This window comes from Telopea speciosissima, chromosome 1 (assembly GCF_018873765.1).
Source record: "Telopea speciosissima isolate NSW1024214 ecotype Mountain lineage chromosome 1, Tspe_v1, whole genome shotgun sequence".
In the NCBI taxonomy this organism is placed as follows: domain Eukaryota; kingdom Viridiplantae; phylum Streptophyta; class Magnoliopsida; order Proteales; family Proteaceae; genus Telopea; species Telopea speciosissima.
In genome coordinates this window covers 81,800,994-81,828,574 of record NC_057916.1, presented here as the reverse complement: position 1 = coordinate 81,828,574, position 27,581 = coordinate 81,800,994, and the positions used below count along the sequence as shown (strand labels likewise).

At 39.1% G+C, this 27,581-nt stretch overlaps 1 protein-coding gene across 1 annotated transcript; it reads left to right on the top strand.

Annotated features, from left to right (window-relative positions):
- The first annotated feature begins 3,506 nt into the window (after window positions 1-3,506).
- LOC122666775 (respiratory burst oxidase homolog protein A-like) lies at window positions 3,507-8,896 on the top strand. Its single transcript, XM_043863229.1, has 15 exons — window positions 3,507-3,585; window positions 3,673-4,322; window positions 4,406-4,565; window positions 4,678-4,726; window positions 5,310-5,423; window positions 5,980-6,402; window positions 6,489-6,869; window positions 7,056-7,151; window positions 7,272-7,387; window positions 7,466-7,639; window positions 7,727-7,883; window positions 8,074-8,211; window positions 8,312-8,440; window positions 8,525-8,603; window positions 8,701-8,896. The coding sequence occupies exons 2-15, from the start codon at window positions 3,737-3,739 to the stop codon at window positions 8,811-8,813; spliced, it is 2,715 nt and encodes a 904-aa protein (XP_043719164.1). The 5' UTR covers window positions 3,507-3,585; window positions 3,673-3,736; the 3' UTR covers window positions 8,814-8,896.
- The last annotated feature ends 18,685 nt before the right edge of the window (window positions 8,897-27,581 follow it).

Genomic DNA, 27,581 nt, shown 5'->3' with positions numbered 1-27,581 from the left:
GACCTCATTTGTTCCTATTATGTAATATGAAAGGAAAGTGAACACATTTAAAATTTTTGAAAGAAAAGGGGGAAAAGAATTTTTTAAAATAACATTAATGGCTTTACTTGCAAAATATAAAATATAATTGATTAATGCATAGTTGGAAAACTAGGTTTTTTGACTCGACTCGTCTTTTAGAAAAACCTGATGATTCGGCCTTGTAAAATCCGATCAAGGCGAGTCATGTTTTTTAATTTTTAATACAATAAATATGTACAAATTAGTAAAAAAATCAGAAAAATATAAAAAAAATAGGAAAAACCCAGATAAAATAAGTAATCACATATCAATGCATTTACAGTTTATACCATTGAACAAGAGAAGGGAGTCGAAGAGTTGAAGATTTAGTATTTTACTTAACTCACTTTCTAAGTGAACTGGCTTTATTTTATTTTTTTAAATAACTAAACTCGTCGAGTTTGTCATGATTCAGATAAAAATATTGAATCTCAATTGACTTAGACGATTTATGACTCGGTCTCGTCATTTTTTACCTTGACCTATCTACACGACTTGACTAGGTTTTCCAAAATTTTGACTTGACTTGGTCGACTCGCCCCAGTAAAAATCTGATTTTTCAACTATGGATTAATGTACATTAGCATTACTTCTTAAACCAATGAGAATATTGACGGAGCTAAAGAACATTCTGAATCATGATTAAATTAATTCAGATTTAGATCTGTTTGCATTCCACAACATGAAGATGAATCTCACCAATTTCTTTATTTTTGATGATTTTTACTCATAGGCTTTGTTTGTTTCATTGTAAACTGTTCCAAGAAATTTTTCTTTCATATATAATCTTCCTATTTTTTCAATGGCTTTGTTTGCATTTTATGTTAAAACAAATAATGAAAAATCTTATTTTACAGTTTTATTTTTCCAAAACTTTTACATGAAAACAAATGGAGCAAAAAAGAACATTCTAAACTAAGTTAAGCCTAGACTAATTCCATGACCCCAGGAGGGCATTGGGTAGGAGAGAGAGAGATAGAGAGAGAGAGAGAGAGAGAGAGAGAGAGAGAGAGAGAGAGACTTGGGTTTGAATATTGAACTTAGCTCTGGTGCACTAAAACCATGCTCATCAGGAGGTTTCGGGTTTGAATCCTCGAATCTCCTAACCCTTACCTTCCCATCCCCGCCTTCTCACGGGGCTTACTGGGTGAAGTGCTCGATCGCGAGGGGGGGGGGAGCAGGGCGAGAAGGTGGAGGGCAGCGGGCTCTTCCGCCCACCTTCAATAAAGTAGCTACCAATAAGAAAAAAAAAAAAAGATTGTCTCAGCCTCAACCATGACGTACCACAATGGGCCTGACTTTCAATACACAAAGATAAGAAGTTTGGCTTCCACAACAAAAGATACGCCCGACCCTAAAATCCCCTAACATTACATGTTAATTACTCTATAGTAGGATACAACTGGCTATGATTCTTTTAATTAAGGGGTGGATCCTTGCCATTCTTTTTACGTGTATGTTTCCCCTGTACGTTTCACAAGCAACCTCGAGGAATTGTTCAATTGGCAAGGATCAACACCTCACAATTAAGAGATCATGAGTTCAACTCTCCTTAGGGCCTATCTATATAAAAAATATATATATATCATGCTAGCATGACATATGTCAATGGACCCACCATAAAATGGGCCCATTCATATGTTATACACAATTTAATGGGCCCATGACATTGTGAAGCCATTGGGTGAAAGACATGCAGCATGTATGCATACAGTACCTATACATTTAAGCATGCAACATATCTTGCTCACACAATGTGTTCCCTGTTGCAATAAAGAAGTGGGACCCGGTTTCTACATGCACATGGTATGAAATTTTTTTTTTAACTGTAATTTAGTAAGTCAAATGGGATCCAAATTTTTTAGATAGGTAAACCTTTAACTAGATATATCATGCTCACATGTCAAGTTTCAATCTTATAGGAATTTGTCATGTGGTAAAACAGGAAATTAAAAATCCAAAGCTATAGAAGAGTGCACAATGGTGGTCAGAATACCATAGGCGTGTATGAACAAACATGAGGATGCATGCCAATACACTGAAAACTATGTTAGAATGACTTAGACTCTAAAATTTGACAAATGACTAATCTAGAATCGATACATGACTTTTCTATCCAACATTAGTCATAACATGTGAAATAGATGTCTAGAAACCCTTTTTCTCTTTAAAAAAATATAGGTAAAAGAACATTGTGTTGTCGCGTGTCCCTACACCCAAACATAAAAGCACATAAAATTACTACCTCACCCCCATAAAATAAAAATTTCCATCCATGTTCATGCTCCTACTTGAGTTCTCATTTTGCCCTACGTTGGTGCCAGGCACAGGCAACTAAGTAGCCATCTCTTGCTCAAAAAATATATGGGATAAATAAGCATATCTTTAAGCATGGACCATCAAAAATAATGAAATGTGGGGCCTATACTGGCTCTCTCTTCTTCTGCTTTACCCATTTGGGTGATACCATTAATTTGCATTGCGATTGGTATGGCATGCATAATTCTTCCCACATCATGGTTTGAGGAATCGGTATTGAATTGATCGGATCAATCAATTCATATTGATATCGATAGAGACCAATTCGTTTTGGTATCGATAGAGACCGATACCAATTATTGGCCAATCTCGTGTCGACATCTGATTCAGACCGATACATACCGCTTACCCCACACCATGGTTTTAGTACACGGTATCGGAACTGGTATCGACAACACATAAAATCGATACGATACTGAAATGGTATCGGCTGTATCGGACAAGAATACCTTTGAATTTCTTTAAAAAAAGAATTTTTTGACCATTTTATCCCATGTCCGTACCATGCTATCGATACGCTATAAGCATAATATCGATATTAATGACTAGCAAAACCGGTATATATCACCCAATATAAACGGTAAGATACCGATACATACAACCATGCCCCACACTGGCATTATGTGGGAACAACCATGTCCCTGAATATGATAGTGATCAATCAGAGCTTAAAGGTCAACAGTTGACATTCGGATAGATTTTTTGTTTTTTGTTTTTTGTCTTTGTTTTTCACTTGCGTGATTGACCATTTAGAGCGCGTGGTGCTTCACGCAGTTGACGGGCGATTATACCTGAGAATCCATAGAAAAGGAGTGGGAAACCAATCCATATAAATTAACAATTTCCACTTCCATTTTCTCTTGAGTTTTCGTACTCCTCCTACGACTTCGTTTTAGCTTTTCCTTCCAACAAGGCAAAAGGAAAACGAAGAATTAAGAGGAAGAGCAAGAAAACCCAAAAGAAGCGAAAAGGGCAAAAGTTACGTTTCGGTACAGTTTCGTTTCGATAAGTTTCGTTTGTTTCAGGGTTCCCCTGCAACGTCGCTCAGTTGCAGTCATCCATCTTTTCGAGCTTTTCGCTCACTTTTTCTTCGTTTTCCCATTTGCACTCTCTCTCTCTCGTACTTGCTTTAGCTGAAACCACCTCCGCGTAAGTGTCTTTGCTGAGAGATTCTGGACGCGTTCGACGACTGCAAATCCATTCCTTTCGATATATCTGTCAAGCCAAAGCGCACAAGTTCGAGCTTCTCCTGAGGGATTTTTCGAGGGAGAGAGAGAGAGAGACAGAGAAAGAGAAAGAGCGAGGATCAGTTAATAATTTTTCTGTTAAATCGGTTTTTTCCATTTTGTCTGCAACAATGAGGGGCCTCTCGAGGCATGAACGACGATGGGATTCAGATACGGTCGCCGGGAGAACTTTCAGCGGTGTATCTTCGCCGGAGACGGAAGAGTATGTGGAAGTGACTCTTGATTTCAAGGATGACGATACCATAATTCTCCGCAGAGTTGAGCCTGTCGGCGCCCTAGATATCGAATCCGACCCCAGAAGTGGGTTTCATACACCGGCATCTATGTCAAGGTCGCCGACTATGAGGCGAAATGCGTCTACTCGTATCCTTCAGTTCTCTCAGGAATTGAAAGCTGAGGCAGTGTCAAAGGTGAAACAGTTCTCACAGAGGTTCTCATGGGGCCATGGTAAAGCCTTTTCTTCGTCTCAGAATGCTGGCGCTAGTTCTGGATTCGATTCGGCTCTTGCAGCTCGTGCTATCCGTCGACAGAGAGCGGAACTCGATCGGACTAAATCTGGTGCTCAGAAAGCTCTTCGTGGACTCCGATTCATAAGTAAGCGGAAAGGTGTGGATGGATGGACTCAAGTGGAGACCAACTTCGAGAAGCTTGCTAAAGACGGTTTCCTTCTGCGCGCAGATTTTGGGCAATGCATAGGTTCTCTACCTTTCAATCCACTCTCTTTCTCTCTCTGCATTATCTTTATGTTCTTAAATTTTATTTTATTTTTGTTTAAAAAGGTATGAAGGATTCCAAAGAATTTGCTCTGGAGCTTTTCGATGCTCTGAGCCGAAGGAGAAGGCTGAAAACAGATAAGATCAGTAAAGATGAACTATACGAATGTTGGTCCCAAATCTCAGATGAGAGTTTCGATTCTCGCCTCCAGATCTTCTTCGACATGTACGTATTAAACTAAACTAATTAAAGCCGAAAAGGAAAAGAACAGAATAAAATATGCAATCGTTTATTTAAAATTACATGTGTTTTATCGTATTATTTACACTAATTGCAGGGTGGACAAGAACGAAGATGGACGAATCGGAGAAGAAGAGGTGAAGGAGGTACGTAGTTTATTCTTTGATTTGAATCAGTTCTTCCTCTCTCTCTCTCTCTGTCTCCTCCATTATTATCTCTACAGTTAGATTCTTTCTCTCAGTAACTCAAAATTAAATCTTCCAAGAAAAGGAAAGATTAGAAAACAGGAAGCTCTGACCAAGTGACCATTCAAACAATATTTTAAGAAAGAGGGTCAAATCTAATTTAAATGGATTTGGTAAACATAGAAGAGAAAAACACCAAAACCAACAACCCAAACCTGCCTGTGCTGAAAAATATCACTCTCTCCCTCTTGCTCTGCCTAATTTCTGCCTACTTCAATTAATGAGCTTTAAAAAGTTTCTGTAATTACAGAAATTCTTTTTGAATTTAGAGATGTTGACAGATAATCTCATAGGAACCTTCATCGTCGTTGGGTGGCGAGAATTGTCAGATGGAATTTTGAATCGAATTCCCGAAAACTTGAAAACTTTTTTGGATTATGATTTTCATTCAATACAATAGCTTTTGTTTTAAGAAAAGAATGGACTTTCGAATTCTGTGTTTATTAACCTGTTTAAACATTTGTGGAATTTTCTGAAAATGCAGATTATCGAGTTAAGTGCGTCTGCAAATAAATTGGCGAGACTGAAAGAGCAGGCTGAGGAATACGCAGCTCTGATCATGGAGGAATTGGATCCAGAAGGGCTTGGTTATATTGAGGTGGGCTCCCTTATTCCTTTAATTTACTGCTTTCGATTTCTTATCTTAGGTAATGGAAAGTGGAAGGTTTGCAGTGGTGGAGAAGAACCCATTCTTCCACGTGGCATATTGTTTGGATCCAAATTGTTCTTTTCTCCTGAAATTTTGGATATGGAATAGTCCATTACTGGACAGGTGGCTGAAATGGCCACATCAGCCCTGAACGTGGCAAAAATACTCATTCTGTAGAAAAAGCCTTTCCGTTTAACTCATGGAGATGGAGACATGGAGACATGGAGACATGGAGTCAATTACAATGACCTTTGAGGGAAGAAAAGAGAGATTGAGAACGAGAGTGACCCTCTCTCTGACTCTGTGGTCAATCGTTTTCGGTAAACGATTGCTCTGGAGTTTGGACTGTAGTACCTTACCTACTACTACCTCGTGTGGCTCTGCTCAGAGTTCATACGATCAAGTCGGTTCGTTGTGTCGGTGGTCTATTGAGTGCTTTGATTTGGGTTGTGAATTGTTTGATAAAAAGTGTGACTGAGTGATTTGATGACGATGGTCGATGCAGCTTTGGCAACTGGAGACTTTGTTGCTCCAGAAAGACACGTATTTGAATTACAGCCAAGCTCTGGGCTACACGAGCCAGGCATTGAGCAGGAACCTGGCGGAGCTGGCGAGACCGGGTCGCATCCAGAAATGGAAAACCAATGCAGGCTACTTTTTGGAGGAGAACTGGAAGAGGATGTGGATGTTTGTCGTGTGGATTGGTGTCATGGTTGGCCTCTTCGCATGGAAGTGGATCCAGTACAAAAATAAGGCTGCTTTCCAGGTCATGGGTTATTGCCTTCTCTTTGCCAAGGGTGGTGCTGAGACCTTGAAGTTGAACATGGCCATCATTCTCTTTCCCGTCTGCAGAAATACCATCACCTGGTTAAGGTCCACTAGGCTCTCCAAGATCTTCCCCTTCGACGACAACATAAATTTTCATAAGGTACGTAAGCCCTTCTTGGATTTTGGAATTTGGATACGCCATCCGATCGTTTGGTTCTCACTTTGCAATGGAATTGGGTTGCACAGTCGATAGCAGCGGCGATCGTCGTTGGTATTATTCTTCATGCGGGTGATCACCTTGCCTGCGATTTTCCCCGGCTACTTAACTCGTCTCCAGAGGCCTACAACATGTATTTAGCTGCTGACTTCGGTTCGCCCAAGCCCACATACAGTGAAATCATGTCACAGCTAGAGCCTCTGATCGGAGTTCTGATGGTGATCCTAATGGCAATCTCGATGACACTCGCGACAAGTTGGTTCAGACGTAGTCAGCTGCCCAAACCCTTCAACAAGCTCACTGGCTTCAATTCTTTCTGGTATTCTCACCACCTCTTTATCATTGTGTACGCCTTGCTCATCGTCCACGGCCAGTATCTCTACCTCGACCATGTCTGGTATCAAAAGACGGTAAGCGACTAACTAGTAAATAATGTTGGGGAGTTGGGTAGAACTCATTGATAAATTAGCCGAGAAGGTGCCCAAGTATCTATAATTCTCCACATGGGACTACTCACATCTTATATGATATTATTACTTCACCCTTCTGCCTCACCCATCTGATGTTTTCATCTTCTGTATCTTCTTACTTCGCAGACTTGGATGTATATAGCCATTCCAATGACTCTATATGCCGGGGAGAGGTTCCTGAGATTCTTCAGATCAGGTTTCTATGGCGTCCGGCTTATAAAGGTATTTATAAAGCAAGCTATAGTAGATAATCACAAATTGCGATGAAGGCATGAAAACACAAAAAAACCTTTTTGATGACGACCCACATCTTGATTCGATTCTTCATTGATGAACAACCAGGTTGCTCTTTATCCTGGCAAAGTACTCACCTTGCAGATGTCCAAGCCTCCCCATTTCCATTACAAGAGTGGGCAATACATGTTCGTTCAGTGCCCAGCTGTTTCTCCATTTGAGTGGTAAGTTACTGTAGGAATCACCTCTGTATCCAATACATGAAAAAGGATTGATTACAAACATTTGATGTTGTACTACAGGCATCCATTTTCAATTACCTCATCACCTGGAGATGACTACTTGAGCGTCCACATTCGTCAGTTGGGTGATTGGACAAATGAGCTCAGGAGGGTATTTGAAAAGGTTTGCGAAGCTCCTGCTCCTGCATCTGGCAAAAGTGGGCTTCTTAGAGCTGATGAATCAACCAGTAAAACGTACACACCCAACATATTGAATTGAGTTACCATCTGCAATTTTCTATAAGTTCTTCTCCCCTTACATTAATTCTTTTGAATTTATAGTCTCCCAAAGCTTTTTGTCGATGGGCCTTATGGAGCTCCGGCTCAGGATTACCGCAAATATGATGTTCTTCTACTTGCTGGGCAAGGAATTGGTGCAACACCCTTCATCAGTATTTTGAAAGATTTGCTGAACAACTTATTTAAAGCAGAGGAGCAGGTAATCCTCTCTCCCTCAAATTAAGCTAGACTCTTGTTTTCAAAACAAAAATGTTGCTATATTTCTGTAAATCTTGATCCAACTATTGTTGGCAAATAAAATGGTCTGGAATTTGTCTACCTTGAATTAGAATTTCTAGAAAGCAGAACTGACATTATTAATCATTGTATGTTCAACATTTCAGAATTCAAAACCGGGCCACCATGGCAGAACAGATCAGAAGCCACTGAGAACTACTAATGCCTATTTCTATTGGGTTACCCGAGAACAAGGTTCCTTTGATTGGTTCAAGGGGGTGATGAATGAAGTGGCTGAGTTGGATGACAAGGTAAAATTAGATAAAAATGAAATACATGTTTTGACTTAAAAAGTGTCTGATCTCAAACACTGAATTGATTCTTAAATTCATTTATACTTTCGGTTTTCAGGGTGTGATTGAATTGCACAACTACTTAACAAGTGTATATGAGGAAGGAGATGCTCGTTCCACTCTCATCACAATGGTTCAAGCCCTCAACCACGCCAAGAATGGAATAGACATTGTGTCTGGAACAAAAGCAAGATTCTTTCTTCTTCTTCTTCTTCTTCTTACAATCTTGCTTTACTTCCACAGTATCATATCCTAACTCAATCAATTTCAGGTTCGAACCCATTTCGCTAGGCCTAAATGGAGGCAGATCTTCTCTAGACTCCGTTCAAAGCACCCTAACGCCACCGTTGGTGAGTCATTTCTCCATCTGCAACTTTGATTCTTCTCTTATGTGTGTGTGAGAGTATGACCAGCTCTGTTAACTATAATATTTGATTACTTGAGCAGGGGTCTTCTACTGTGGAGCCGCAGTCTTAGCTACAGAAATAAAGCAGCTCTGCTTTGAGTTCAACCAGAAACCAGACTCCACAAGGTTCGAATTCCACAAGGAGCACTTCTGAGGCGTTTGGATTGTGTTGCCTCTTTACTTTAACCATCACTTCCCGCGCCTCGCCAGCTTTTGTAGAAAGATACGTTTGAGAAAAGAAAAAAAAAACCAAAAAAGAGAGGGCAGAGTAATACTTATAAAATAAATTAGGGGAAAATCTTGTTGTCACAACAGTGGTGACAAATGCATTGTAACCATGGCTCACATTCGGCCACGTAGCAAATCCAACAGTATGAATTCGTTGCTTTGCCATGTGGCTAACTTTAATTAGGCCAAAAACTTGACACGTGAATGTGCAATAATGCATGGTTACAACAAGTTAGTCCCATGAATAAGAGATCAAGAAAGCTTATTCCCCTCAACCTTATTGTTTTCATGTGCTTCCTGATTTTTTTTAAAAGCTCGCTAATGCATCATTCAAGTTGTATTCAAGCTTGTACTCGACAGAGAAGAAAACTTATTAGTGTAAAAGTACATTTCTTTTGGAGTAAAATATGAGTGTCTTGAGTAAGAGTCCTGGATTTCAATTAAATTTTTGTGTAATCATTGTTATGGACATATTTATTTATGCGGATTAATCTCGGAAAATTATCCTCTCCAATTCCCTATAGCTGGGCAGTGCGGCAGTGTTAGTATGGATGTCCGACATGTGGCAGTTTGGACATCCAACGGTCTGAATACATTGACTATGTTGCACTCAAACCATTGGATGTTCGAGCTGCCACGTGTAGGACATCCACACTAGCACTGCTGCATTGCCAAACTATAGGGAATTGGAGAGGATAATAATCTATTATTATATCTCTGTGTAACTGTACATGGTTACATCGAGTTGTCATCGTCGTATGTGCCAACACCTCCAGCATGCATCTAAGGGTTGGGAGTATTCAGGCACGCACCACAAGTTCCTCCCTCTAACCTTCGGATGCGTGCTTGAGAGAATTTCTTTTCTTCCCCCCATTGTATGAATGGATCAACCACTTATATGCAGGGTTTTTGGAATCAGTATCCAACAAGGGATCGGCCTCGGTGGATATTGATCCGGATCGTCTTGAATTGAATCGGATTGGATAGATTTACCCTTGATTTTCATTCAAAAAATCAATTTTTTTGTTTGTTTGTTGCCCTTCATTTGTATCGATCCACCGATACGGGATTGTCTTAGAATTGGGATCGGCCTTGATTGATATCAATCCGATTTGGGTGATTTTGTCGATCCGCTAACGATTTCTAAAAACCATCCCTATATATGGGCATCATGGTCATGGTGACAAACTCAATTAATATGGATAACATGATCATAGTAATGTGGATAACATGGTCATAGTTTCAGGTTCGGTATAACCATTATGATTACGGAAAGAAAATTCCTATTTATAAATCTATTGATCTAAATGAGGTAATTCTCTTAGACGTAATGTCACATTTCAACTAAAAAATTCGGATTGGGGTCTCGTGCTGCGCGTGGCTGTCTCAACTGCCCTGCGCGACAGACACAACAAGGCGTAAAATGACCGTGTTACCCTAGTAAGACAGGGAGAAATGCTGCTCTTAGAATTGCTAGACAGCTGTTTTGAGAATTAGTCACTTACTATAGAAAAATGGTCACAATGGGATGCGTCTGGGTCCCAAATCACAAGAAACACCAACCCTTGATTGTTAATATATGTCTCGTCTGATATCAATATCGATATCGATACTAATGACGATATGTCTTAGCTGCATCGGATTGTATCAGATGATTTTTAGTTCCTAATCCAATAAAAAAGGGTTTTCTTCTTCATCACTATGCCTAGTGAAGTACTATACTTCACTATTTGCCACGTGACAATACATGGGTTAGTCCACGTGTAAAGGATCAGACACAAATATCTCATTGGAACAATTTTAGTTTAAATTGAGCAGAAGAAGTAACTAAAATTACAAAAGATGCCACTTTATATTTTATATTCAACTCCATATGGTGACATTTTGGTAAATTTATTAAAACTTAGAATAAGGGATTGAGCAATTTTTTTGGCTTACATTAACTAAAATTTGACCATTGAGATATATGTGGATTGTGGAATCCTCTAGCACATAGATTAACCCATGTATTACAAAGTGACAAACAGTTAAGCATTATACTTCACTAAGAATAGTGATGTTTAGAACAACCCATAAAAAAAATCAAAATTTTGAACAGTTTGCCTACGCAAAAGAACTTCTAGAACAAAGAAGTTTGAATCGTTATTTTAGACCCGCAGCAGAAAGAACTGAGGTGGTTGGGAAATAGGAAATGTCTGTTTGGGAAGCCCGACTCAAAGTCAACACAGCATGTCACACTCATTTTGGGGAAAAATTAATTTTGAACCGGCGTTGATAAGTTTATCAAGAATGGTTCATCGTCTTATTATGCCATGGGAAATGATGATGTGATAATTCTAATACTTATATAGTTAATACATGTTTTCGACCAATCAAGCGAAAAAGAAATTTGTCCGGGAGTGCGCACCTCTTGTGTTCAGTCATAGCACGGTGCAAAATGACTATCCTACCTCCTATGAAAGGCAGATATCTCACCCTTGTTGATGCTTTCTCTGCAATTCTATTGGTCTTCGTTCTGATTGTCTGGCAAAAGGGCCATGCTTTCCCATGTTGTACATTCACACTTACGATACTTTGAGCACTATTGTACATTATCTCATAGTCCTTTGACTCCTTTCCATGGTTTGAGGTATTAGTATTTGATCGCTTGTATCGGGCAATTCATAGTAGTATCAGTGGCCATCGATTCTGATTCCGTGTTGATGGCGTATCAGTGAAACAATATGGAATAGGAGTAAAACAGTCAAAAAATTCTGATTTTTAAAAAAATTCAATGGCAAACTTGTCCAATATGGGCCACTTTGTGCTGATCCATATCGGTCTCATATCTATTTTAAAGGTGACCAAGACCCAACCCGATACCATGCAGTAAAACCATGGACCTTTTCAAACCTCTATTTTACCACTTTGCAAACAATAATTGGGTGGAAGGTTTAAACGTGAGAAAGGACTTCTACCTATCCAAAATTTTTGGATCCCATTAAATCTGCCAGTCAAAGCGATAAGGATCTAGTTCACGGTTTACTGATGCGAATAATGATACAGATCTGCTGTATCAGGTCGACCAGATTAAATAACTTTGACCCCTAAAATTTTGATACGATTTTTTTTTCCTTTCTATTTTGTCTGTCCTGATTTTTATCAACGGCCGATCTAATTTTGATACTTTAACCATGCAAGACGGGCCATTCGGATAAAATTTTGCTCTTAGAATTTATAGAAAGGGGAAATGAATGCTACCTGGTTGTGATCAGTGTGACTCTTGCGCTTAGACACAGAAATGTATTGAATTATCATATTACCCCAATGGAAAGATGGAAATTCCGTCCAAGGAGATGTTTGCACGCCTGCTCCCATTGACGAGCATGCTTGTGCAAGCTTTAGAGGCTATCTCTTTCCCACAGAGTGGATTCCATCTGAACGACTGTGAATCGTTCACGTACGTTTTGTGACATTCCCTAAGAACGTTAAATGGTCACCGAGAGAAAAGAAAACCCAACACCCTTCTAGAAGGGTTTAGGGTTTAAACACTGGTTGTTTAAAGCATTACACCCTGGGTATTAAGTTTGAAATACCCAGGCTGATGCCTCCAACTAGTATGTATAGGAAAACTAGTGTTTAGGTTAGATGGGTTGATTATTAAATTGTCTCTCACAGTCTGAGCCATAATACAAGTAAGATTATATTAGAATATATAAAGGGATATTATCATAATACCCTTACAATTTGCACGCCTGTTCCCATTGACCAACATGTGCGTGCAAGCTTTAGAGGCTCTCTTTCCCACAGAGTGGATTCTATCTGAACGACTGTGAATCGTTCACGTACATTCTGTGACATTCCCTAAGAACGTTAAATGGTCAACGGGAAAAAAGAAAACCCAACACCCCTTCTAGAATTTTATGAACTTGAATTTATTTATAATGAAGATAGGAAGTTTACTTGGAATGGCCGACTCAAGTCAACATGACACACCCGTGGTAGGAACCCATTTTCAAATGCCCACAAATTTATTTTTACTTTTTTTTATCACGTGGTTGTTTGATATGTCTATTATAACCATTGAATGAAGAGCTCATGATCTGGATTAGCCATGTGTCAAACTCTAGATTCTAGGGCCCCTATTTGTTTGACGGAGAGAATAGGGTGAGAATGTTGTGGAACTGGATCTCACATTAAAGTGCGTTAGGGACAAAGGGTGTGACTTTTTACTTTTCTAACCGAAGTCCTTTGTTTTTTTGTGGACTTTGCAGAGCATATAGATGAGGTTTTCAAATGCCACGTCAATAGATAAAACATTTAATATCTTTGAGCTTTTGTAAATTCACCACCCCAAGTAAAACAAAGGTTGAAGTGGAATTTTGAAATGCCACATTAGCACTTTCCCACCTCAATTCTCCCATCATATCTAAGTCCCCATCAAACAAACGAGGCCTAATTCAATTAAATATCCTCTCGTGTATTAACCTATTTGCCCATATGTATTTATGTATACCTAGCACTTCAATCTATAGCTTTGATTTGTCACGTGCAAACTCCCACAGTTGAAATTAACTCTAAAGGTTAGTATGGATAATAGTAGGGGTGTCAATAAAGCCCGCTTGGCCCGAACCCGCCCGAACCCGCCCTGAGCCCGGCCCAGACCCGACCCTGATTTTTCAACCCGAAGGGCGGGTTAGGGTTTAGAAATAGCTTGACCCTGGCAGGGTCGGGTCGGGCTCGGGTTTAGGCCTCGGGTTGAGTCCGGCCCGGCCCGACCCGACCCTGAATTGTTTATAAGTATATATAAATACTTTTCTATATACAATATGTAGATATATAGATATATAGATATTTATAAATATTATATTCTTCTTTATACTTACAAAAAATAATAAAAAAAAACTCAAAACCCTTCGAAACCTAAAAGCGATGCACATTTCGCTCTTTCCCTTCTCTTTCCCTGCATCCGCTGTCCCCAAACCCTATCTCTTTCCCTTCCAAATCCCATCTCTTTTCCCTCTGCGATGTCTGGATTAGCCTGGCGATTCACATTTCACTCTTTCCCTTCTCTTTCCCTTCATGCGCCGTCTCCAAACCCCATCTCTTTCCCTCTGCGATGTCTGGATTAGTCTCATCTATCGTTCTCGTGGACTTTGGAGGAGAAGGCTGACGAGGAGTCTCCAAAACCCATCTCTTTCCCTCTGCAATGTCTGGATTAGCCTCATCTATCACTCTCTTTTGGACTTTGGAGGAGAAGGCTGACAAGGAGAGCTGCAAGGCGAGTTTCGACCCATTAGGTATGTCCGATTGTTCTTCTTGTTCTGTATCTCGCTCTTGATTCTGTCTCTCGCTCTTGATTCTGTCTCTCGCTCTCTTCTCTTTGCTCTTTCTCCTCTTTTTTTTTTTTTTTTCTTTTCACTGGGTCGAACCCTAGAAGGGGTTAATCGAAGTTTCAGAGGACCGTTATCTGCCTATAAATTTAACAGTTTCAGACTTCAATTTGTAACTTTTTTTTGCGCCTGTTTCAGTTCCGTGTTCTTCCCCATTTAACCATGGAAGTAGAAAGAGTAAATCTTCATCAGAAAAGGAAGTGTGACTGGTCATTGCTTCACAAAGATCTTTTCGATTTAATTCTGGAGATGTTAGGTCTTGCCGATCTGATTCAAGTCAGCTGCGTTTGCAGTTCCTGGAGATCGATTTCGCCTCCTTTCCATCTCTGGCTGGTACTGCAAAAACAGGGGTGGTGGGCGTTTTCGTTGGGAATCGACAGTGGTTATTTTTTTTTTAAGTCAAATGGGTGGGTTGTATTAACAGATGAATAGCTATTTGTTTGAGGAATCAATGGCAAAATTTTCCAAAATATCCAAAACGTATCTGTAAGAGGTGAATGATCTGCTTGAGATCGAGAATTTTGCATGCCTTTTCCAACCCTTTGGCATCATTTGTTGCCTACCACTTGTTTTATAGTTTATGCTGATTCTTAACAGTTTTTAGATAGCTAAATATATTGTATGAAAGGGATAGTGAAAATTATTCTGGTTACCTGATAAGGAAAATCATTCTGGTTCTGTAGTCTTTGAAACCTCAAAATTTAGCTCTAGATCAAGTGATCAAGATATTTTCTGAAGTGGCTCACCAACTGAATGCATACATATAAATATAGAGTCCTGGTAATGTTCATGAAGCTCATAACCTACACAGTTTTGATTATTGAATAAGATTGGCTTTGCCTTCTTCTAATTCTGTGTGATTCAGAATATTGTTGTGAGATGCTGAGGATCAGTGGGATTCCAATCTAGTTCCAGGAGAGATGCTTGGTCTATATCCTTTTACTTCTCTTCCATTCTTCTTCATTCTGTTCACCATCAAATCTGGTCAGTGTTTTGTTTTCTATTCTCTTCTTGTGAATACCCTACTTGTTGCAATTTCAATTTCTCCATTGATTGCATCTGTGATTCCAAGTCTGATTTCCAGTTCTATTCTATTTTAAAATCAGATTTGATTTTCTGTTTCAAATTACTATCTTCATATTATTTGCTGAAAACTGTTGGTGTTTTTGATGCACTTTTGATTACTGTTTGAACCCATTAAGATCTGCTATTAGTAGTCAATTCTAGAATTCTATTTTAAAGAATCCTATCCCTAATATTTTTATTATGAATTTTTATAGATGTATGTGAATTATTTTATTTAAATTTACAAGTCCCTCTCTCCCTTTCTCTTCTTCCCCTCTTATTCTTCTTCTTTAAAGAATTTCTCAGGTTTTTTTTAGATATATTCTTTGATATATATCAATCAGGGTCAAAACAGGGTCAACCCGACCCTATCAGGGTCGGGTCGGGCCGGGCCGGGTTAGGGAAGACCCTGACAGGGGCGGGTCAGGGTTGAGGGTTTCTTGACCCTGCCAGGGTTGGGTCAGGGTCAGGGTTTAGGTTAAGGGCTCTAGGGTCAGGGTCAGGGTTTAGGCAGGCCCGGCCCAACCCGACCCATTGACACCCCTAGATAATAGGAATTTACCTAAGCTTGTTAATCGGTACGGTTCTGGAAAGGAGTTCTAGTGTGAGCAAAATACATATTTCTGAACTTTGATACTCAAATCAAACCTACTCGGTTTAGTTCGATTTCTGCCTGTATTTAGCTTTCACATTTTGTTCTTATTCAGTTCTACCTAATCGGAATCGAATTTATAAAATTCTTATATTCCATAGCCAAAATTTGGACCGAATTTACTCATTTTGGTTCATAGTTAGCAAAAATGCATTTAAAATAGTGTTCTATTTTTTTACTATTTGTTTACCAAAGCTACGAGGAAAAAGGGCACATGACAAGCATACATTTAAAAATGTTCCCCTTTTTTGGTGTTTTTTAAGACTTTGGACTTGTTGAATGGTGGCTTACTTAATTGAACTTATCTCTCTCCCGAAGTACTTGATTCTTTCACCAATGTAAAGCTGACTCGAAGGGTTACACGTCTCCCGGTATCACCTTTCAACTCATGTTCAATGTACGAATCCTAAAATTGAGTTTCAAAAACTAATGCATCTGTTGAATAGGGTTTTTAAAACGATGACTCCCAATCTAACTAAACATGCATAACTCTGAGAGTGTGTTGGCTGTGTTGACAACAATGAACACCACCATAGCCAAGCCACTTTGTTTAACATGACTTTGGACATGTTATTTATTTATTTTTTGGTGTATGAATTTGAAATTGTATTTTGGGTGATGCCTTGGAACTTAAAATAAGATGTGGACTGTATATGCATTAATGTTATTAATTGTTTTGGAACATTCAATGCAAATATTTAGGTGATAATTCTTCAATTTATATGAATATATTGTGTCTTTTTTTTTTTTTTGAGATCTGCAAAAAAAAGTCTACACGTTTAAAACTCGTACCGTTTGTTTATGTTTTTTTTTTGTTTTTCAATTTATTTTATCACACCGTTTAAAATTCGTACCATCCGTTTCCATTTTTTATCGTTCCAATTTTTTATAATTATGAATTGATTTCGCTTTGTTCACTTTGGGTTCAAAAAATTTAGAATCCATTCGAAGTGGAGTTGTTGACATTTTAAAATGAGCGTGTAGGAAAAATTTTTACCACAAGCATAGAAGGAAATGAACTCCCACAAACCTATAAAGATCACTCTAGGGGGGAATATTTTGTCCACAACAAAAATGCAAATGAGTAGCACGATGGAATCCTCACGAAAATTTGGGTTGAAAAGTTAGATTTTGTCTATACAATTTTTTTTTTAAAAATCCAACCCCCCACCCTACACACAGATCATTATCCTCTCAGGTTCCCTGTCTGATTCCTCTCATAGGGGGCGAAAATGAAGACCTAACCCCCCTTCCTGAACACACAGCCTTGGTGGAATCCACTCCCTTTTCATTAAAGGCACCAAACAACTGTACCGGACAGAGAACCTGAGAAGAAAAAAATTCCCCCACATACCAAAAAAGAAAAAAAAAAAAAATAAATCACAATGAGACGGACCCTAACGAAATTTTGGGTTGAAGAGTTAAGATGGCAAAGGCGATGGAGCCCATTTTGCTGAAATTTTTCCGAAGTTTAATTTTCTTGCATTCCAAGTATTTTTTTTCTTCCTTCTAGCAATATCCCCTCACTTTCCCCTCCCCCTCTTCTCTCGGGTCAGCCAAATAAGAACTTTGATTAGACTAAAAAAAATTCCAAGGATGAATAATTTTACATATAGTATTTAAATGACACATCTAAGGTATATTTAAAACATATAAATTTTTTTTTTTTAATGATTTTCCATTGTCTTCTTATCAAAAGCTTTTTAAGTAAATGTAAATGAGGGTTTTCAAAATTATTTTTAAAAGTGGCTTACGATTACTCTTAACTTTTACGTTAGTACTGTTTTCCATTTTAATCGATGTGATAGGAATCTTTAGTTATTGTATTTATTTTTCTAAACATCACAAAGCATTTATTCTACCACGTAGATAAGATGATGCATCATGTATATGTCTATGCATATGTACCGATGTTCTCTAAAAATGGATGATTTAGATCTATCTTGTGATTTTATGGAAACATCCAATTCTTTTGCTACATGAATAACTATGCAAAAAGGAAATAGAGAAAATTCCTCACTAGGACATAAGGAAATATAATTTCGATTCTACACTTATATGGCTTCATCTCAGACTCAGTTGATAACAATAATGATACCAGTATGTATCGATTGTATTAAGACACTATGTATTGTTGATATCGATAATTGCTTCATATCGGTCTCTATAAAAATAAGAAAATGATTTTTGATCGTATCGGTTGATATGTATTGCTGATGTATTGGTATTGATCACGATCAATACTTGACTAATATCAATACTACTATCAGTCACCACCGATACCGATATAGATCGACAGATACCAATACCTAAATCCATGGTAGCAAGAGAAACGTGTTTTCCACGGACAGGGAAGAAGATCTGGATTCTATATTGATGGCATTCTTATATGATTCAACAAAAGACTTTAGAACCAATGGAGTTAGGAATTGAAGAAAAAGGAGGAAGGAGGTAAGCAATTTTCCAGAGTCAGGAGTCAACGCCGTGTTACTGCCTCTGGGTCTCTACAGAAAGTCAATAATGGAACCTTATAATCCCACATACTCACATATAGTCTTTCCCTGTTCCGCTTAAGCCAGGATTTAGGATTCTGCATCGGATTCGCTGTATTGACCGTGATCCGTATCGGTTGATCCTTAGATTCGTGTAACAAAGATCGGAAATGTAAAATTATTAAAGGAGAATGTTCTCTGTGCCGCAGCGCAGACTGCGCCCAGACTCATGGGCCTGCCACTCGGGAGGTAGGGTGGTCATTGCGCCCACCTCCATGTGCCTAGACGAAGCCTGAGTTGCAGCACAGAGAACAGTGCCCCAATTATTGAAAAAGAAAAAATTCGTTCCACGCCCTTGTGTGGATCCTTTCGCTCGCCAAGAGGTCCACGATAGAAGTGAGGCTCCATATCATTTTTCTCCCCCAAAACCCTATTTACTGATCCGTCACCCATCCCTACCATTGGGGATTTATCTCCTCCAGTATCCCTAACAAAGAGAGGTGCAATGACCACCCTACCCCTGCCCGGATGGGATTCACACCCCCTTATTACAGGGATTGGGGAACTGGACTGGACAGAGGGAATTGGAGAAAATAATTTTCCTACCATTGCCCGCAATCTGCATAGGAGCATCGTAACAAACCTCACCCAAAAAATTAGTAGCAAAATCTTGGTGAGGGGCAAAATCGTCTAATCAAGTTCGATACGACCGAACCACATCAGTATCGTTGCCGTTATTAGATAGGTATCGGTCTTCTAAATCCATTGCTGATGCAAGCAAATACACAATTACATATATTTTAAGACCCACGAGAGTCTTTTTTTTCTTTTTTTTTTTTGATAAAATAGGAGAGTCAATTGACTATGGACTTATAGCCTAATTGAGATGATTACAAAAATATATATTAATCTATATATTAAGGTAAGCAAGGAACCCAAGAGAGCTCCTCCACCCCCCCCCCCTCCTCTTCCAGTACAAACCCAGGAAGTAAAGAAACCCATCCAAGACATCAACCATGGGAGTAGAGAACCAAGACAAACACATGGCACCCGCCTGGAGAAGAATGAAAAGCTTCGAAGATGATGAATCTCAGTTGATGAAAACCACCGGAAAAATCCGCCGGAGAAGATTAATCCAATGTTGTGGCTGTCTCTCGGCGCTGATGCTGATCCTAGTCGTTATCATCCTAATCCTCGTCTTCACCGTTTTCCGAGTCAAAGATGCAACACTCACCCTCAACTCAGTAACATTCGATAAGGTCAAGATTTCGTTTCCATCTACTCCTCCCAATCCCTCCAACTTTGGTCCGTTAAACCCATTCCCTGAGACAAATTCAAATTCTCCTAGTGTGAACATGACTATGATAGCAAATCTGTCTGTCAAGAATCCAAACATCGCTTCCTTCAAGTTTAATAACGCCACCACCACTCTCTATTACGACGGTTCTCAGATCGGCGAAGCTCGAAGTCCGGCGGGGAACGCTAGGGCTTATAAGACTATGAACATGAATCTTACGGTGGAGCTCTTTATTATGTCTAATTCTTCTTCTTCTTCTTCTGATAAGGCTCTGCGTCTTTGGAACGATATCAATTCTGGTTCACTCACTATACAAAGCTATACTTTGATTGATGGACGTGTGAATGTTTTAAATATCTTCAAACGTTATATGATTGTGAGGATGAGTTGCAACATGAAGCTCTCCTTATCGTCTTCAACTGGTATTGTTTCGATCGAAGATTTGGAGTGCCATGCTCGTTCCGAGTTGTAGTCTGTGAAGCCTTAATTATACAGAATAACTATATGTCCTCCTTCCTTTAATCTTTACTTTATTTGATTGTATTAAGAGTTGTTATATATATATATATATATATATAGAGAGAGAGAGAGAGAGAGAGAGTGACTGAATATGATTATAGATCGATCCTTTTATATATAGCACTTGTGGAGATTCTAAAATCAAGTTAATTTTTGTATTTGGACATCTTGTTTGTGCTATTGGATTTATGTTCTTAATTTCTTGGACTGGATATTAACAGGAATTGATTGAAACTTTATTATGGACTCATGAACGTGCGCACCTTTGGCTAATTTGATTCGATGGAGAGATAAATCAGTGACTCTTTCCATTGTGCAAGGTATCTGGATCCTCTACTTCCGAATTGCCTCTACTTCTGTGTGCCCCACACACAGCAAGGTGGAAAAGATCGCTTTACGTACCCCTGCTCGGGCAGGAGTAAAGCGGTCTTTTTGCCGCCTTGCTGTGTCTGGGGCATACACGACAGTAGGGGTAGCTCAGCAGTGGAGGACCCTGACGCTGGTGGAAGCAAGATTGGTTGGTTTAGTCCATTTTTCTGTAGGGTATATATTCTTGATTGCCTCTATATCAGGCAAAGATCATTTGAACAGACCAAGTTTTGTAAGGCAGAGTCGGCCACAGAATCAGCTACTGTCAATTCCGATTTGAATTGGATCGGAGTTTGCTAGAATTGGTCGGAATTCGTCTAAATTTTATATAAATCACTTACCACATGGCTAAGATTGGGATTAGGTCCGGTTGGAGTCAGTACTTGTCAATTTTGATTCAAATTGCATCGGACTTGACCAGAATTAGCCTGAACCCTAGAATTCATTTATCATATTGTTGATTCAAAATGGCCAAAATCAGGATCAGGCTTGGCCGGCTTTGCCGGAGTTGGACACGGAATCAACACCTACCACCAAATTCAATTCGAATTTGGATCGAAATTAGCTTGAACCCTAGAAATCACTTGCCATACAACCAATTTGAAATGGCCGGAATCAAGATCACGGTCGCCCTGAGTTGGCCACAGAAACAACTCCGATTAATTCCATTAATTAATCAATTAATTAAACCTTGCTTAAGTAGTGCATCTGATTTTTCTGCCTTAATTAATTTGTTTGTCCTTACATGCCTAAATTATTGGTATTCTTTTATTGATTCTAGAATCCAAGACTTCAAGGTTTCTCTATCTCTCTATGCTTCAATGATTTTGTTCAAACTTCAAATTCCTATATATTGAGTTCTCTTGTCAAACCAAGGATGCTAAGAATAATAGAACATTAATGAATGAGCCCAACCAACAAAACCAAATGGACCAGGACTACTAAAATTTCTTTATGTACAATCCCTTTCAAGGGGAGGCAAGAAATTCACTTAAAAACAGGAACGACTTTATATTTCCACAAAGAATAAAGACTATACAGCAATCCACACATTGAAAACAACGTTTGACTCAACGGAAGGTTGAAAAGGCTATTAAATCATCTCATCTTTCTCCTCCCTTACTTGTAACTAAATTCTTCCCACCATGTGTAAGTATGGAAAAAAAACAATTCCTCTGTAGTGCTTTAATCTTGCGTTGCACTGCAGTGTAGGCTTGAGAGCTCGACACATGGAAGATGCGACATTCAACGGTTCTGAACTAAAGAAGAAAGGAAAGAACAAAAAAAATTGCCTTGAATTGAGCTCACACCATTGGAAAAAAATTGCCTTGAATTGAGCTCACACCATTGGATGAAGCTTCTTCCACATGTCAAGCTCTCAGGGCCACACTGCAGTGCACCGCCAGATTCCTGCAGTACAGAGGATTTTAAATTGTGAAAGTATCAGGCAGCCTCTCAATCTTGTGAACACGTTTGCTATGTAAGGGCATGGTTCAAGGTATCAGCATATATTGCAGGGATCGATTGATATTGCATGGTATCGATGGGAATATTTGGATGACACCGTATCGGTGGACCGAAACGAAAGGGTAAATTGGTCAAAAACCCAAATTCTTGAGACAACTAAGGGCAAAACTAAATGAAATCGGCCATTCATTTCGGTATCGTATCAATTTTCGGGATGGTTGATACAAAGTCCGAAACCCGAAACCAGAAGCTAATGCGAAACGGCTTTCGTGCAGCTCAATCCATTGCTTCTTGCTTTTGAGTCGGGTAGTGAAGTGGTCTGTGAAGGTTAAATCACACTTGTCATTTCTAGCATGTCATGGTTGCTCGCATGCATTCATCTCAAAAGAAAAGGAAGAGAGGAAAGGCCTCTGGCACCAAATCCATGTGTAGGGGTGTCAATCGGTATATTTAGTACGATATCGATCGAGTTGAACCGGTTTCAAGCTAGTAATAGGCCAAACCAAACGATTTTGAATGGATTTGGATTGATTTTTTTAATAGATTGACTTAACAGGCTCTTATCGAGTCGTTATACGGCAGCAACCGATTTGATTTTTATTTTTCATCATGGGATGGCAATGGATCAGGTTCAGGGGGTTATTTAAAAAATGGACCGTGTTACCCTCCACCCATGGTGATCCCATTCACCACAAGGTGGGAGAGGGCGGAAAAGAGTATTATTGAGAGGATATTTTGGAACATATAAAAACTGTACTCTAGGAAGGGTTTGTGAACCCTAGGATGGTGCGTGAATCGTCCTCTAGAACGCTTGGTTTTAAAATTTTGATGGGCACAATACTCCTCTCCTTCTCAACAAGATATTTTTTTAGACAAAATATTAATTCCCAGCTATTGTGGAAAGAATCTCCTTAACCAGCACACCTAGTTATACCACATAGAAGAGTGATGATGAATCTTATTGCATTTTAGGGATGGTTTGAATAGTCACCGTGTTAAAATTTCAGCTTCAAATTCAATTATTTATTGTTCGGTGAATGTCATTATACCACTAGTACTCTGCATCCTTTTGGTAGTCTTAAAATTTTCAATTTTTGGTTTTGCCACTTGCCAAACATGGATTTGTATAAAATTTAGCATGTAAGCAGGGTACTTGTAGGCTTTTCTTCTATCCAACAAAATTTCAGCCCATCTGACTTGCCGTGTGGTAGATCTAAATGCCGTTCAAGATCTAGATTCTTATTTTACCGGCCATGTAAGAAAGGATTCAGATTCTCTACAGTGTGCTACCCATAGCGGTCTGTGCGGTGCAGATTGAGCCATGGGTGCAAAGACCGCCTTACCCTTGCCCAAATGCCTTGCCCGAGCGGGGGTAAGGCGGTCATTATGTGTGTGGCCTAGTCTATGCCGCACAGGCCGCTACGGGCAACTGGGCCGTAGACGATCTGAATTGTATAAGAAAATCACACCTTTTATTTGCAAAATAAAATAATAACTCATCAATCAACCATTTTGCTGCCATGACTCCCACACCTCAGGTAGTAATTTTTATTTTTTTTAAGATCTTGGTGTTTGACTAATGGGATTTTCTTATTGAGTATTGACAACCCTTAATGTGTCAAATAATTTGTAACTTGATTTTTTTGTCCTTTTTGGTTAGTCTACAATTTTTTTAAATGAGGTTAAATATTTCTAGTTAACATGTTTTTGAAAATGATGTACATGATAAGTGGCTTTCAAATTAAATTTAAAAACACTAAGTTTCCCGTCACCCGTAGTGGACGGTTCACCCACCATCCTAGGGTTCACAAACCCCTCCTATGGTTTTTGTAGGTTCAAAAATACCCTTTTCCACCCCCTCCCACCCCGCAGTGAATGAGATCTGTGGATGAAGGGAAACTCGGTCCTTTTTATACCTCTAACACAACTAACTTTTGTGTGTATAAGACAATGGCAATTAAAAGGTGTCAAGCTCTTAATACACCTTTTTTTGTTTTTTGGGTAGAAGCTCTTAATTCACTTAAAGGGTGTTATTTAAATAACCTCTTAACTAATTGTGTAATACCATAAGCTTATATGGTTGCATGGATCAATGTATCAATATCATATTGGGCGAGATATTTCCGAAGATCAATATCTATTAGGGGGTCAAACTGGGTCGGGTTGGGCCGGGATTTTTAAAACCCTAGTCTAACCCTAAGTCCTCTTAGCTCAATCCAAGCCCAACCCGGCCCTGGACTTAGGTCAAGCTGAGACATATCAGACCAGGCCCATCCCTGCCGGGCCCAACTAGCCCTGATTGACCCTGATTGAGCCTGGTTGGCCTTGACTGACCCTGATTTTTGCTAGGGCCTGATTGACCTTGACTTGCAATTCTTTTTTTCATTTACAACATCCTATGCATTAAAAAATGAGACACATCTGACTGTGTATTGGGTTTTTTCATATTCAATTGACGATTAAACTTTTCTTTAGGTTAAAAACTTATCCCAATCTTACAATAGATAATTAAATACTAAAAAAAATTACAAAATGTAAACAATAAATTTTAAAGCATAACCTAACATAGGGCCGGGCCGGGCTGGTCTTAGCCTGAGGTATCAACCTTAGCCCAACCTGACCCTAACCCGGGCCTGAAAATTTCAATCCTAACCCACTCTCCGGGTTGAAAATTCCACCCCAAGCCTTGTTCGAGCTCTGGGCGGGCTCGGGTTGACAGGGCCAAACTTACATCCCTAATACCTATATGAATTGGTGCAAGATATCGGCCAATACATTACCTATTTTTGAAATTCCATTCGATTCTAGACCGATACAACCCGATACCAAACCAATACGGACTTATCGGTATCGCCGGAAACTGATAGCCTCCGACACCAATACCTATAACTTTGTGTGGGTTGCTAAAGATCGTAATCAATATTGGGAGGAGAGAGAATGCGTGGGAGAATGTGTGTTGGAGGTACGTTTTCAGGGTGAACTGAATCAGTCCTTCAGAACTGTCTTTTAAGTTTATACATACACTGCATGAACAGTTTTCTCTATTCATGCTTTCTTGTTTTTACAGTTTTACGTTTCCTCCAAAAGTAGGACATGAGAAGAAGAGCTTCCCAAGTCCTTCTCAAAGTTCAATGCCAAACGGTCCTCCTTTTACATCGCTCACATTCTTTCATTCTCTGTTTTCTTCTCTTTGGCTTCCATATCAGTTCATCAAAGGCAACACTTTTGCCCTCATATTTAATACAAAGCAAAAGATTACTGTTTGGTCGTGTAGCCCTGCACCAACGTAACCAAACAACATTCTTTTTCCTTTAAAAAAAATCACTTTTGAACATTTTGCCCTAAGTACAGACCGCTACTATATTGGGCAAGTATCAGTATTGAGTACCAGAGTATTGATACATATTGGCCGATACATTGCCGATAAAAAAAATTATTGACCATTTCTTCATACCAAAAACTCATTTGAAACAGGTTTTCAAGATCATCATTGTTGTGTGTTCTCGAGTTTGGAACCATCAGACCGGAATTTGACTGCGATAATTAGAACCATATCCGAATTAGCAACATCCGATTCAATCCCCGAGTTTGAACCCTAAAATCTTTTATAGGACCTTCATGTGTTCTTATTAAATCGTTGCCTTAGTTCTATTTAAGTGACTATTTAAATGACACCTGTACAAGTGTATTTAGATTTGTAATTTTCTTTTGATTGTCCTTTGTCTTATTTTCAAAAGTTTTTTAAGCTTGATATAAGAAAGGCTTTTTAAAATTATTTGAAAATGACTTAATATTATGCCATTAAAATAGTTGTCATTGTCTGTGTTGATTTTTTAAGTATTTATGTGAAATATTAGATTTATCCTTAAAATAGGTCATATCCGATGCACGAAGCTCCCACCACTACCACTGGTGGGTTTTGAGAGTCATAATATGCGTAATCTTATCTCTACTTTTCGAAAAACCTGTTTCTCAATCTAAATTCATGACCACTTGATCGCAATGGAGCAATCTTATCTACATCAGATCAGATCAGAGTTGGGCCGATTGGCTAGAATTGATAGTACTACACTAAAAAAACACTAAACCTACTTTTCATACAAAATCAGCCTCAGCCAAATCAATTGGAATCGAGACCGATCTGATTTTTTAATCCTTTGTCTGAAACAGGGATTTAATTACCATATCAATCACGATTCACGACCAATACCAATACTAATACAGTTCGACTATATTGGGTCAGATAAGACCATTTTGTCCCCTGCTTTGAATGCTATGTTTTTTTTTAGCCATTTTACCATCATTAGATTCTGATACCATTAATCCTCATGGTATCGATCTCCAATCATATCAATGATACTTAGAAGAACGCGGATCATGTCGGATTTTAAGTCCGCCCATTCTAGGGTTTTTTGGGCCCTATTTAACAAGTATGACCAATTCTGATCCTCAGTGCTATTTGATTCTGAGCTTAAAATCCTTAATGAATGATGAGGATTGAGGATTCTTAGGAATCGGTATCAGAAACAAGATCGGCCATATCGCCTGTATCGAACAGTTTGTCCCTTGTTTTCAATAAGAATCTTTATTTCTATCTTTTCACCCTTGGTCAATATCAATTCAGATACGGGATCCTCCCAGAATCGATATCGAAGGAATTACCTGGATCAATTCTTTTAACCCTACTACCAATACCGATACATATCAGGAATCTGACACCAATCTCTAAATCGTGCTGATGACTGAAGAGTGTTGACCATATCCTTTCCATGGCATAAATATGACACAATGTGGTCCCGCTTCCATTTGTCTGATTCACACAACCCCCTAGTGATCCACTTCTATGCAATTAAAAAAGAACCTTTGTTTTAAAGATTGGGCGTGAACGTGACCCAAAATTTGAGAAATGAGAAGTGGGGGTGAACCAGGTGCAGCCAAAAGCTCGTTAACAAACAATACATTTTCAGTTTCATTTCATTTTTAACGATTTCCAGATTCCACTACCAGTGAGTCTACGACTTCCCCCCGACCCCGACTCATGATTAGTTTGTATTTTCCCATTTGGGCTTTTATCTTCATCTTCTTCCCTGATACGTCCAAAACTCTCCAACCCTCGCTTGCTATTACTCCGAGAGAGAGAGTAATGGCCGCATCAGCCTCAATATCTTGACTTCACGGTAACCAAGGTGTGACTCCCAACCCTTGAGATTGAGAGAGAGAGAGAGAGAGAGAGAGAGAGAGAGAGAGAGAGTATCACCAGTTGCAGACTTTTCAGGAAACATCAGACAAGAGCGTGAGTGACTGAGAAAGTAAGAGCAAAAGAGAAAGATAAAGGGCATCACTCGCAAGGTAATGGCAATTGCAACGACCTTTCCTCTTCTTTTTTTTTTTTTTTCTCTTTTTCTTTTCCTTTTCCTTTCTTTCTTTCTTCAATTCACCCCACCGTCACAACCTCGCAAGC